The following is a 14,639-nucleotide window of genomic DNA, read 5'->3' as shown; positions in this document are numbered from 1 at the left end:
AAAGTGGGTTAAATGCTTTGATCACAGAACCATCCAATGCAGAACAGTGGGAGCCCATCCTACTGTGCCAGGTGTCTGGCCTTCCCTTTGTCTTTTTATATATTATGTACTGGAATTTCATGAAGAAAGCTAGAATTTTTGAATTTTATTCAAGAACTTTTATTAAATCGAAATGCAAACACCATTGCAAAGAGATTTTACGATGTCAAAGATTGAAAAGTCCATCAGAAAGCTACAAACTTCAGAACAATATTGATCTCACAAGTGAAATTGCTAACAGATTTTATTTAAGCCAGCATTTTCAATATTAAGAACTTAAAAAAAGGTGTTTTAAAGTATTTTCCTGTAGATACACTTAGAAACAATGAAGAATTCCTGAGCAACTATGTTTATACCAGTATTCTGCAAACAATGTACACACCGCATATGAAATCTACTTTCTATAATTTTTTAAATTTTAGAAATTTACAAAACATTGGATATGGATTATAGAATCATTGTGCTTCAAGTCATTCTGTTGCTACAGTGATGACACCTACGATACCTTGCACCAGGCTGCATACAAATTTGGAAATTATGATGTAAAAAATGCCTAGCTTGTATTACAAGGCTAGCAATGAAATAGTTTGTGCAAATGGAAACAAGTTTGCTTCAAATATTGGATCATCTCTTTCTCTGATGGGAGATGCATATTATTCAGAACATGCAATTTAATTTATAAATATGTTTCTTTGAGAGACCTGCTGGCACAGTTGAAGGCAAGGAAGTTCTAGAGACTCTGACCAGCACTTAACTGCATGGCAGAAATTCGAACAAATACAATTAGCCAGTGACTGCTGACACATTTTTTCTTGCCAGTACTTTTTCAGACAACCACCCTCAGTATTGCTGTATTTTACACAATGACTAATAAAATCTATGAAGCACAATATAAAGATTTCAGAAGCTCAGGCAGTGCTGAGTATCTCGGAGCCATACAATGCATATATAGAACTGAAGGTTGTGTTATTCTAGATGTTTTTGTAGTCAGAATAAAAAAAATCAGATTAAATAAAAAAGAGGAAAAATAAACACTAAAGCAGCCCAGGAATGCTTTCTAAGTATAGCTGAGCAGTAGTTTCCTCTTCCTTTTGGAATGAAGGACACAGGGATGAGAATTAAGAGTAATCTACAGCATTATGAATATTAAAAAATGTGATATGACATCATTATACTTCTGCATGTACTCTGCATGTAGAAAAATGTGCCTGTTCCTCGATGTGCATAATTTTCTGTTATTCTGAAGGGATATTTTCTATAAGTTACTCCTACAAATATTTCCAAGACTCTGTTAAAATTTACTCAGTGCTATATGTCTAAAATTGACCAATGCAGTCTTTGTAGGAATCAAAGTTAAATCTTTCCATTTTCATGGATGTCGAAATGAGGTGAAGGTATTCAGCAGCTCAGAAAAAGAGACTGAAAAGCAGCATTCTCAAAAAAAAAAAAAAAAATAAATAATGGTAAGGTCCAAGACAAGCAGCATCACAAAGTAGAACAGGACATTAAACCTTCCAAAAATACAAGAACTTTTAACATACCAGCACTGCAAGAGGCCACATAGCTAATTCAGGTTTTTTCTCAATAACTTTTGACAAACATAGTAGTTTGTCTTAAAAACTTTGCTTAAATGGAAGAGATATTTTTTAAGCCTAACTTGGCAATTTTCCATATTTATCACCAAGACAGGGACTTTCTGATTAAGGAAAATATTTAACAGACACATTGTCACAGGTGCAAACTACACAATGGCCAGAAGTGCCAAGAGACCATTTAGTAGTATGCACAAAAGCCTTTTTCTCTTGGAGCTTCTAGGTCATTACCTTATCTTTAATAAATAAAAAGTAGAAGAATGCTTAAGAATTATAGACATAAGTGAGAGACAACGTAAATGGATAAATACACCTCATCCATAGTTCTGATGAAAAATTGAAGGTTGTTTTTAAAAACTGTGTGGTACACTTTATTTCTCTGGATTTTTTCCTTAGGAATGTAGAAAAAGCAGATCAGGTAAGGGGTCTAACTCTTCAAGTATTCTGTTTGCCTGGGACCAGTGTCAGCTATATGGAAGAAAACCCTGTAACTGATAGAAAGTGAATGACCACTTCTCATGTACAGGAGTTTTTCTGCTCCTGTACAGTAGCTGATATGTAGTAGCCAATTTCAGCATTTGATCAACTTTTTAGTATTAGATAAGGCTACACATTTTTTGTGGACTGTCTCAGGTAGCTGTGCATATTCCCACTTTTGATATATAAGTATTTTCTTCTTTTTCCTCACAGTCTCATTTATCACTTCTGTCTGTTCTACAGGTTCTTGTATTTTCTTACCTATTCTCCATGTGATTCTTTTGCTTACATTTATCCTTCTCCCTCCCTCTCTTCTCAGCTGTACTCAAAATGCATGTCTGCTCCCTCTGGTTTCTCTAATTATCTACCTATGTACAATTCTGTAGTGACTACACTAATCTTCCATTCTGCTACATGCAGCAGCAGTTGCATCGCTCTTCCCATTTAGTGGTGGACTCGGTAGTGCTACATTTACAGTTGGACTCTATGACCTTAAAGGTCTTTTCCAACCTGAATTATTCTATGATACTGTGAGCTTTAAGCTCTTTCTATCCCCATATATAATGTATTTCTATATTCCATTTATCTCTAATCTCCTGCTTAACATATACAGGAAAGATGAAAAAATGCCCTTATTTGTTTCAAAATGGTTTTTAAGGCAGTACCACACGATTGTTCCAATTCATGTAATTTAGTCCCATCTTTCTGTACCCACGGGAAATGAAGTCTGAATTTAGTGAGGGTATAAGATAGTTGAGAGCATTGCTAATCTCCATTTTCACTCATGTAGGGTCAGAGTTTTGAAGATTTTCTCAGGAACTCAGCAGAAAGCAGGTCTTTCTAAATAGCAAGTGCTGATAAATGCTTAGTTGCATTGCTCAGATCCAGAATGAGAGCATCTCTGACAACTCAGCTTATTCAGTCCCAGTGAGCTGGGCACACAGGCAGTGTGTCCCAGGAAGGGGAGTGATACTTGGCTGCCAAGCTGGTCAGTATGCCTTTCTCTGCAAGATGGAAATGTCTCTTTTTTTTTTCCATATTAAAACACTTTCATTTTGCTGCACATCTCAAATATCCCATCCTAATACTACCAGTGCAACACAAACGATGATTCCATGACAAGCTGTGAGTAAACAAAAATAATTTGAACATTACAAATGAGATTTTTGATTCACAATTTGACACACAAAGTAAAATGTTTTTGTCTGCCTTTTCAAAGGGAACAAAAAAAAAAAATGAGGTAGCAATTCTTTGGGAATATGATGCCTGATCTCTTTACACTTCTTCATTACATTTGTCTTTATGGCTTTATAGAAGATGTCTAATATCTATCAACTGGTTTAGATGACTTTGGTTTCCTTGCACAACACCTTGATATTGTTTACAGTTGATTTACAGGCTTCATGATGTGAACCCCACATATGCAATGCTTCAGAGATCACAAAAAAATCTGCTTATTCATTTTGAACACCTGCTGTTACTGCACTTTAAATACTTAAATGACATTTAAAGCAACTGTATATTTTCTAGCCATTTAAACATAGACACATAAATAGATATACTACAGAATTCACTGCTTTAACATAAATCAATTATCATTACATATTTGGTTTACATTTTGTTTCCAAACACATATATCGTCTTACTACAATTACATAAGGTCAGTTTACTACACTTTTGTAGTTACATTGTATCACCATAACCACTCTTCAAGCTGCATTTTATGTGACAGTGTTTTGTGAGCACATGTCCCACTTCAGTAAGTTGTATTTCTTTAGAAGTCATGAATACTACTCTGAAATACTAGAATTGTACATCAAATACATCTGCTAGAGAAAAAAGTCTAATAGAAAAGTTAAGAACTTGTATCTGTCAATACTGAAGAAAAACTGTTAATAAAATTAGTCCAAGTCCCAAGGAAAGGTTACTAATTAAAAAATATGTATTTGTTTTATGGATTTTATAAGATTAATTACTTTGAAGAGCCGTTATGCTTTCTTTTAGGGCTTTTATACTACTAAAAGGTAATTCACACTTGAAGTGATGCATGCATAAATTTGACACTGAAAACACCATTCAAACTTTTCACAGAATTAATCCAAATGAGAAATTTGACTAATGGTGCAAGAGCTGGAGGGCTAATCCCTGTTTCTGGCGTAAATTTGGTTGCATGCTTTATCCCTCTCTTTGTCAAAAGAGGTGTCAAGAGCATGTTATCCCCCATTGGTGCATCACAATTTTACAACAGTTGACTCTGTACAACTGCTGCAAAATCTCATGTTATCTATTTCCTAATTTTAAGCTTAAAGAGCTGCAAGCAAAAATCTTGTTGCAAACAGAAAGAAGCATTTGAACATCCAGAGGCCCATGCACTCAGCTGAAGGTTATTCTGATTTTACAGAACACTAGTTTATTCTCTTCTTAATGTACTTTCAGATGTTAAAGGCCACTTTCAGAAGGTGTTGCTCCCACCTTGAGATTAACAAGGTGTTTTGGAAAATAAAAGCAAAGCCAATGGAAAAAGAATCAACCTGTACATTTGTTCAGCTTAAACAATTAAATATATTTATGAAAACTGTGTTCAAATCGTATTTGGCTAGCAAATCCCTTAAAAAGTTTAGCTACTCAGAGCAATGAGCACCTTTTCCACTCTGGCTGAATTTCCCTTTTCACAGAAAGCCATGATGATTTGGCATATTGAGACATTCATCAGCAAAGGTGCGAGAGAATCTGCACCTCACAATGTAATCTGGGCTACAGCTATTTTGCAGCTTCAGTACCAATTTATGGCAAAGCATAATAACTCTTCACTTTTTCTTATGTGTGGATTACTGGAGGTACTCATATAGATCCCTACAATTAGGCAGGACAAATCATACTCTTAAAACCTGCTAAAAGTGTGTCTCTGTGCCTCAGGTCCAAAGTAACTGATAAGACAGCAACAGCCTGCTGCTGACACCCTATACTGTGCTTTCTTTGGTTTAAAACAGTCATCTGTGTTTTCCTATAAGAAATCCACTGCATAAGGAAGATCTTTTGTCTGTGGTTTGATAAGATTCTATTGCCTCTATGCAGCACAGAAGGCCTGTAGCAGTATGCCTTCATGTGTGGCATCAGGTGTAGAAGACAGCATGGGTCAGATACGGCTAGCTGTGTAAAGAAAGGGAGTGTGTCTGATCTGGATCAGCTCTGTCCAATTCAGTCAGAAAAGTGAACTGTCAGTGGAGCACTGTCAGAAAGAGTATATTACCAGCTTACATACAAGCACAGACTAATTTCTGCCCTGCAGAATACAAAACATTCCAGTATTGACTGATAAACTGGTAGTTTTTTTGCAGTACTTTTAGCATTTCTAGAAAATTTGTAAGATATACTACAAACAGTATATCTACAGTAAAATTGTCCTGTTAACTGCAATTAAACAAAATGTTATGTTTATATACTTTCTGGAATAGTGACTTCATTTGTTCAAGTGTTAAATAAGTGCCTGAATTAAGAATTTAGCATACCTCCCAACACATTGAGGAGAGCATCTAGTCTGCTCTGGTCAACCTCTGGAAGTGGGCAGTACGTTGTCTGTATGGTGGACACGGGCTCTAAATTTGATGTCTGAAGTAAAAGTTTCAGTGTACACGGACACACAGATCATTAGCTAAATTCTAAAGCCCTGGCAGTGGAAGGGCTAGATAGCTCAACCGATCTGTGCTTGAGCAGTTCCTTGGCATGAAGGTAAAAGGTGAGAATCTGATTTGCCAAATAAGATGTGGCCTTCTGGCACCTTCAAAATCTGAAAGTCTCTTTGGCCTGGCTCTGCAGCACGTTACCTGATACTGCAGGAAGGCTGGCTCAGTGCATAAAATCATGAAAAGCTGAAGAAATGTAAAGCTGTTCAGGAAGGATAAGAACAGAAAAGAGCTCATCTATAGTAAATACACTTTCTTGCCCATGTACAGTACAATTTCCCTTACCTCATGTTTCCAATTTCCCCTGAAGCTAGTGATACTGGCTAAATACTTGGCCCAGTTTTAATTAGTCATCACTTGGTCATACTTTCCTGGAGTAAATTAAACTTTTGTTTCAAGAAAGAAGGACCACAGTAAGTTCAGAACCATTCCAGTATCATTTTGATTCTGCCTCAGTTACAGAGATATGAGGCATCCTCACTGTTCTCATTGCTGCTCTGGGGACGTGTCCAGCCTTTTTTTCCTCATTCTCACCAGTATTTCAGCAGAGTTCTGACTCAGACTTTAAGCCTTGTATCTTTGATTGTAGGCTAGATTCCAAATTACTTTTTGTAAGTTCATAATGAAAAATCTGACTTCAAACTTGCCTTCCAAATAAAGAAAGAAATGCAATGCCTAAGGATCGCCATTCAACTCTTGATTGGCATTGGAGTACAAATTCAGTGGGAAAGAAGCTTTGCTCTCAAATATAGATTCTATTTAAATTCTATAATTACAGGTGATAAAAAATATTTGAAAGAAATAATTTGCAATTCAAATAGTAATATATTTGCAATATATTAGAAATATAGTTAAAAATGACTTAATATTCTTAATTAGTAGAAAGTTTAATTTTATGCTTTACATAGAAATTATAGCTTTAGTTGTTACCGCTGTCTCAGCAGAAGGAAACAGAAAAGTTCCTAAGTAGTAAAATATCATTGGGAATTTAAAAAATATTTTATTTTGGCTTTTTTTTATTTAATGGTAATATAAAAATAGCCTTTAAAATACTTTGTTAAACATATGGGCTTTTACTAGAGTAGAATTGTGTATTATATACAGTAAGGCATATAATATTGTCCTGCTATTTTTTTCATGTTTGGTTTGACTGGACTAGGATATAAATGTGATGCAAATTTTCTGTCACATTGGAACAAAGCAAGAAAATATATTTAGAAGAATTTGTTATTTTACTGTAATTTGTTGAATACATTCTCTTTTATGCATGATTTGTCATATATAAGAGCTCCTTTCTACTTAAGGATTGAGAAAAATGTAAAGAAAACTTTATCCAGTGACAGCATGCATTCAGAAGAAAATACGATTTAACTGATTGAGGAACTGCTCACATCACTATGGTGTACTGACTGATCTGTAACGATTTTCATCTTTATTGAATCTGCAGTATTCCTTCAGATTTAATCAGTTAATAGAAGATCTGGAGAGCTGAATAATTAGTTTACAATGTATTTTTTCATAGCAGATAATATCCATTTCCTCATTTCTGTATGTCAGAAACGTGTGAATGATCCAAGGTTCACTTCCATTACCTCAATCCACAGTTCAGTTTATTTTCTGTGTAATACACATAGGAGGCTAGACTTTTTTAAGGAACTCTTTGCTATGTGGCTTTGTTTTACTGTACATACATATTGTGTATGTACTGTACAAACTACCAGTTATTTAAAGGGAGGCATAAAGGAAGACGGGTCCATGTAGTCTGATCCATTGTCCTCTCTATTCATCTCACTCGGGGCTGTGGCAATGTAGCTCGTATCTGTTTCAGCTTCACTTTGCGGGACATTCTGAGGTGTTTCCACTGCAGGTTCTTGAGGCACAGATGTTTGCTGGTTGCATGCATCTGGCATTAATACTAGAATATTATGGTCCACAACAGTTGAGACCTTGGTATATTCTTTGCTGGTTCCTGGAATAGTGTATTTTTCGTTTTGTCCACTATTTTCTTTACATTTCAGTAATACTGCTGGGTCCATATCTTGTTTGACTTTGTGAACTTCTACATAATCCATTAGTCTAGGATTCAAAAAAGGTGACTGGTCATTGGGTCTGTTTTGTTTGACCTGCACTGTGGTTTGGTCAGTTTTGGAATGGAAATTCTCCATCTCTCCTTGATTTTCCAAGTTGTCATGGAGAGTTTCAGCAATAGGATATCGTGGCTGATGATTTTCTTCATTTCCCACCAAAACTGGTGCAATGTTCATATTTGTGGCACTCAGTGTTATTGTATGTGCATCTACTGTACTGTGGTAGGCAAACATAGGAGGTTGATTATTAGGTAACTGAGCTGGAGGCCATGTGGATGATCTTGGATTCTCATTGTTAACAGGGATTATTCTCTGTTCTGAGGCTAGACACAGAATTTCACAGCTTCCTTTTCCTCTGTTTTCTTGAACATTTCTTACGCCTTGTGTCTGAAGTGTTGATGGAAGGGCACGGGCGCGGGACCCTTTGCATTTCTCAGAAAGCAAAGAAGGGCTATCACAGCTCCCTCGTCCTGAGTCACTGTCTGTTTCCTTGGGTGTCATTTTTGTGTTTTTACTGGCATGACCACGGTCATGGCTTGGCATGAGCTGCTGTTCCTCACTGTCCTCTACCTCCAGATATTCTACCAGTAGTTCCTCACAGTCTGATGTTGGAGGGAAACCGTGACAACCAAGAGCACTCAATAATTCTTCAGATTTTCCTCTCTAAGGGCATAACAAGATACATTTTTTCACTGTTAAGCCTAGGATTTATCTGATTAGAACTATTGTTAACAGTCTACATATTTAACACACAAATACTTCAATAGTTATATCACTAGACCTAAACTGGAGTTTGTATTGCTGCAGAAAATAGTGGAAGAACAGAAGATTTCTTGGGTTCCCTCAGTGGGGAGACACAGTCCCAGAATTCGTGTTTCTAAAATGGAAGGACTTGGGAGCTTCTGGGAGGTACAGGTCTCATGGGTTTAACAGGAAGGAAATGGAGGAGAATGACGGAGCAGCTATGTCCTGTCTCCTCAGCACCACAAGAGTCTGTGGAGAGTAACTTCCATAAGAACTGCTAGGAAGATCACACAGGTATTAGCTCTTGTGGTGTCCCAAGGAAAGTCACAAACTGTTCTTAAATACCATCCTACTGCTAGTGCAAGGCAAGACTGACTCACACATACCCTCTACACAACCAATCTGAAAATGTTTGTTTTTAACATTGATCAAATCTACTGAAGCTGTTTTATACTTTATTACAGCAATTGTGCTTGCAAACACATACTTTAGGAAAGTAATGGTGAATTCTTTTGTTGCTATCAGTGATACTCACCTGTAACAGATGTTTATCTATGCCTGTTATCTTTGGCCCTGGAACTGGAGGTAGGATAAAGGCTACCATTCTAAAAAAAACCAGAACAAACACACAAGCTGTAAGTATGGGCTCTATCTCTCTTTGTTCTCCTATTCGTTCTTTTTATGTTTGACATTTTAAACACTTCTCCCTTATCTGACGTCTCCCTGTTGGACCTCCATTTCCTGTCTCCCTCTCAAGCCAGGTAATTTAGAGATGCAGTTACAGTTCACAAGTTATGCTTAGACATATTTATAAGAAAAAGTACAAAAGTTACTCAACTGCAAAAGTAACACTGCTAATGTCTTTTTGCTGTCCTTTGTCCCTTAACCTCCACTTCTCTAATGTCACTGTAACTTCAAAACTGGCCAAGAAACAGCTGTCTGGGGCACAGTTCAGGAGGACTAGTGGGCCTGGGTGTACATACTTGTCAACTCACTACTGCTATATAGGATTTATGATGAACGACTTCTGCTGGCTTTTCCATCAACGCTTTTATCTCTTCTACTCAGCCAGCAGTTTTGCCAGACTTGTAAAAAAGTGATAATTCATGACATCTTTCTCTGATTTCAGAGCTGATTGAACTTAGTGTTCTAAGAAATTATTAGGGAACTGGCAAACAGGTGAGCAGAAAGACCACATAACCTTGTCTCCTTTAGAAAATCAGGTCAAAAACAAAAGGTGTGTCTTCTACAGAGGCAGGGATACTCCAAATTACATTTGCTGAATACTTACACGGCTATCCAAGATGGTCAGATCTAACAGGGACATGTATTTACCAACTGAGAATTTAGCCCACTTTCCCGTAAGAACAGAAATACCTCGTTATCAGCTGCAAATTTAAAGTCAAATACCTGTAACTTGTAGTTTATAAGAGAACACAAAACCTATAGAAAATTGAATCAGATGTTAGACTGAATTTTTGAAAAGGTTGCTCAGATTTTCAACTCCATGCAATTGTGAAATTGGTGACTTACCTGTACCCTTTCAAAATCATTATCCAGCTCATGATTAAACATATAAGAGATGACAAGACACCAACGATGATCCACACAACCATATCTTTTACTCTATATTCTGAGAAACAAACAGAATTATTTAAAAATGCACATCTGCCGTATGCAGTCAGCATGCAAAAAAGGTCTCAAATTACTTTTATTTTAAAACTTGGTCCAAACTGCCAACTGTAGTATTGAATCTAGAGACCTTTACTAGCATAGGTGGATCTCAATAATCATTGTAGCGTCTGATAATAACTATGCTTTTTATTTATAGCACTGTGCAGGAAATATACTCTCTTGGAAAAATGATACAAAAATATACGAAGAGGAAAATTTTGTCACAACCGCTTATAGCAATTGGGTTCAAATCCAATTGCTCCAATACTGTAGTCATTTAATTACCAAATACGTATCATACCATTAATTAAATGGTGGGTTAAATCATCTAGGACTAGATATTTTTAAGGATTTCTGTGGTAACATAACACTTTTTACATTTAGGTGTTTATTTCAGTTTCATTCCAGAATTAATTAAAAGTAATTAAAATAACTAAGTAATTAAGTAATTAAAAGCTGTTACTGTCTGAAGGCAGTCACTCTTTGTTGTCTGTGTAGCAGTTTTAATGCAGTTACTGGTATTCTTTTAATTAAAAACTACCATCATGAGAACAAATGAGGCAATAAATAGAAAAGACATGTTTAAATAAGTAAAGGAATTGACTTCTTAACTCCAAAAGGTAACAAAGGGGAAAGCTGACTGGGTAAGGTGCAGGGACACTGAGAATTCAGTTACTTAGCAATGATCTTACCTGTCCTAGGCAAACTATGGGATGTCAATCTGCACGGGTGCCACAAACAGCTAACAGAGGTATTATGTGAACTTCCATGTAACAGCAATTACTGAAGGGATGCCTGGCCACTCACCAGTTGGGATCTGAATATACTTTTCTGGGCTCCATTCACTCCATGATCCATGGTGATCTGGTTTGCAATGAATCTGTATAATGTATGTCTTCCCAGTATTTAAGCTAAACATTTTATACTGTGTTTGCTGTCCAACAAAAACAGTCTGGAAATTAAATAAAAATCATAAAATGGATATAAAAATGAGACATCTTTCTGTGAAAATCAGAGCCGGGTTTAAATCTTTGTAATAAAGTTGGGAATATAAAACAAATCAGCATAGCTTCCTAGTAACTGTCATGGAGGCATAGAATAATGGTACATTTATTTTATTTCTATAGTTCAGCTTTCTAACATAATTCAGTGGGAATGAGATCTGCCTCTGGCATACTGTGCAAATCAAAGTACTGCAAAAACACATCATGAGAATAGGGCAAATAGGGAGGAACCGTGGTAAAGGTGGGAACTATAGTGGTAAGTGGCAGGCAACAGAGACGGGGAAGAAAATAAAAAGAGAAAAGAAGGAATGTGGAGTTGGTGGGACTGCACAGGGTGTTAAAAAGTGGATCTCCAATGGCAAGGGGGTGGGAAGTTCAGTGGCAGAAAGAAGGAAGGAGGAGATATAGACATGTCTGGAAAGTACTGCAGCAGACAAGAAGGGGATGCAGACAAATACAAATACCTGTAGTATTTAGTTTGCTGCCCAGTTGTGTGAATTGCACGTCCTGGCAGTATACCATCATTATGTGGCCATGACAACCATCACCCAGTGGCTATTTGTACAAATTTATATAGAATCATAGAATAGTTAGGGTTGGAAAGGACCTCAAGATCATCCAGTTCCAACCCCCCTGCCATGGGCAGGGACACCTCACACTAAACCATCCCACACAAGGCTTCATCCAACCTGGCCTTGAACACCCCCAGGGATGGAGCACTCACAACCTCCCTCGGCAACCCATTCCAGTGCCTCACCACCCTAACAGGAAAGAATTTCCTCCTTATATCCAATCTAAACTTCCCCTGTTTAAGTTTTACATGATTTTACATTATGTCAGTGAGCTTTCTGTTACCCAAGAAGTACCGGTAGGTAAGAACAAGTTATCAAAAAGAATCCTGGCTAAATGAGAACAAACAATTTAAACTGTAATGCCAATACGCTTTATATATAATGGCCGCAATTAAAAATAAATACTTTGTCACCTGCTATCACGCGACAGCATCTGTGATACCAGTCGTCTCAGTAGGTAACTGCAGATTGCTCACAAGCACTTTTGACCAGAAAACACCATCTAGTGAAAACTTGCAACATCCTCACCTCCCATTCCTCTCCTTCTTGAAGCTTTAGTCGCAACTCATATTCAAGGGTAAGCCATCCAGATCTGACATCAGCCAGGGGGGGCGGAGACCATGTCAAGATTAGATATGGTTTTCTGTTTACTGACTTTTTTAATTCCAAAGTTATATTCACAGGAGGATCTGGCTGTACTGTTAAAATAAAAGAACTGTCAGTAAGAATCTAAATTATTTTTTCCTTGCATAGTAGGACTATAAAATAGTGTGAGTGGTAAGTTACCACTTCTGTTGTCCCTAGTCATTTAGAAAGGTGCTGGAATACAGGGATCAAGAGTTTCCTGATAAAGTAAGCATGGCTTTATAAATATAAATTAAAAACTGAAGAACAGTTCATATGTTGAGTTCATGTTGAGATTTGCCTTAATTGTTTATCACCAGAAATAATTTTTTCTTACATTTATTGTTGCTTTTCCACACGACTGTGTTTCAAAGTTAATGTCTTCAGCGGTGTGTTATGAAAGCTGTGTTTTCCTATAACTGTATCAAAGTTGACATATATATTTAGGAATGCTGAAAACACAGATGTAGCTGATGAAACCTGTACCCCACCCCATCTTTTACATTCAGAAAACACAACAACATGATGCCTATATGCATATATAAGGATATTTAAATATAAAACCAGCAATATTAAACCCTGTCTATATTTAAAAAATAATCCAAAATGGAACGCAGGTTTCTGCTGCAGTCAGGCTTGCAAATTCCTCAGTTCAGAGGTAAATCTTGTGCATATTGTGCATGTATTTTATCATTCCTACAAAGCTTCATGAAGTAATCAGGGCATAGAGGTAAAATACAAAGCCTTTTCTCTAGCTGCCAGACTCTTGGAAGCCAGATCCTTGATAACAAAATGTTTATTGATGATAATGTTCCATTCCCTTAGAAAAATACCTAAATCCTTGTCCACAGTCACTCTGTGGAAAAAGTCTGAGAAAAGACATTATCAGTACACTGCTATAAAAAACACTAATTCAGCTTCTCTTGGGTCTGGAAACTACTTTTAGGCAAATCAAATGTGTTACTAGTTAAAAGCTCAATTTGGTTTCAGTTGCTGGTAGAGTGGAAAAAGATTTTAGCTGGATGATGTTTCTTAAGGCTTGACTGAAAAATATATGGAAAAACAACAAATTGTTATCTGGATGCATTTTCAAAGCTTTTAGAATTTTTAGGTTTCCTTTGAAAATAAAATAGTAAAGGGATGAATACTAATTCATTATTACACCATACTTTGTGGGGTGTGGGTGGTTGCTAAGTTTAGGCGTTTCTTTTGTGGCTTTGGTGTTGTTTACAGTTTGGGTGGAAAATCGGTGGTCTTTGTCTATTCTGTTTCGCTGGTGGCTGATCCTTTTTCTCAGTAACCAAGACAAGATCTTATTTGTTCTTACAAGTTTTTCACTTGGATATAATACTATACATGAGAAAAACTGGAATTAAAATTCTTGAATTAAAACACATACTCATGAATTATTTGGTTCCATAGAAATGCTTTTTATCTGTTACCTATGTAAGTCACATCCACATAATGAGGATCAGAGATGTTACTTCCCATTTCATTTGTTGCTTTCACAGTAATATTGTATATGGTCCAGAAAGAGGTGTGCTTTCTATCAAAGTAGCATGAATTGGGGCCTGCAGTTCTGTAGTCTGGACATTCATAAACTTGTTCTTCTCTGAAATGAAAGAATCACAGTGATTAGACTGTGTGATTACAGAGACTGTAACACCTGATTGATTACTAGTAGTTCAGCGTTATTTAGGGCTGGATCAGGTTTTTCATGCCTGGTAATGTAAAAAAAAATGGAAAACTGTTTTCAGACTAAAGAGTCCTTGGACAATTCCAGAGACTGTAGTATGCACTTCCCCCCAAAATAAAGACTACAAAACTTGAAGGATTTAGGCTGTTACAGATGCAGCAGTGGGCTAATAGAGTGCAGCTCTTACTTTTTGGAATGCCATTACCCTTTGCATAGCAGGTTTCAGACAGCCAGTAGAAGAGACTGTGAAGTCTTCTAACCCATCTATTAAAAAAATTGAGTATTTCCAATGTACATTTCACACTTACATGAGTTCTGCATTTTAATATGCTGTCAGAATCTATTTTGGTCTTTCATCACCTGTTCCTCAAAAACATTTACTTTGTACCTGTCCTCCAAATCCATTGCCAAGCTGCCCAAAGGGAGCAGGGATAGGAGAGAAAGTGG

At 36.7% G+C, this 14,639-nt stretch overlaps 1 protein-coding gene across 2 annotated transcripts in view; it reads right to left on the bottom strand.

The window, feature by feature from the left end:
• Positions 1 to 6,695: 6,695 nt before the first annotated feature.
• PRLR (prolactin receptor) overlaps positions 6,696 to 14,639 on the bottom strand; it is an 85,022-nt gene continuing 77,078 nt past the window's right edge. For both annotated transcript variants that reach the window (XM_065661611.1, XM_065661612.1), the window contains exons 9-14: positions 13,939 to 14,108; positions 12,401 to 12,570; positions 11,104 to 11,248; positions 10,156 to 10,255; positions 9,158 to 9,227; positions 6,696 to 8,541 (exon numbers count right to left, since the gene is read on the bottom strand). In XM_065661611.1, coding sequence (XP_065517683.1) covers positions 7,513 to 8,541; positions 9,158 to 9,227; positions 10,156 to 10,255; positions 11,104 to 11,248; positions 12,401 to 12,570; positions 13,939 to 14,108 — 1,684 coding nt within the window. In that variant the 3' untranslated portion in view covers positions 6,696 to 7,512. The remainder of the gene's footprint in view (positions 8,542 to 9,157; positions 9,228 to 10,155; positions 10,256 to 11,103; positions 11,249 to 12,400; positions 12,571 to 13,938; positions 14,109 to 14,639) is intronic.

The sequence above is a fragment of the Lathamus discolor genome, chromosome Z, assembly GCF_037157495.1.
Source record: "Lathamus discolor isolate bLatDis1 chromosome Z, bLatDis1.hap1, whole genome shotgun sequence".
In the NCBI taxonomy this organism is placed as follows: domain Eukaryota; kingdom Metazoa; phylum Chordata; class Aves; order Psittaciformes; family Psittacidae; genus Lathamus; species Lathamus discolor.
This window is presented reverse-complemented; position numbering and strand designations above follow the sequence as displayed.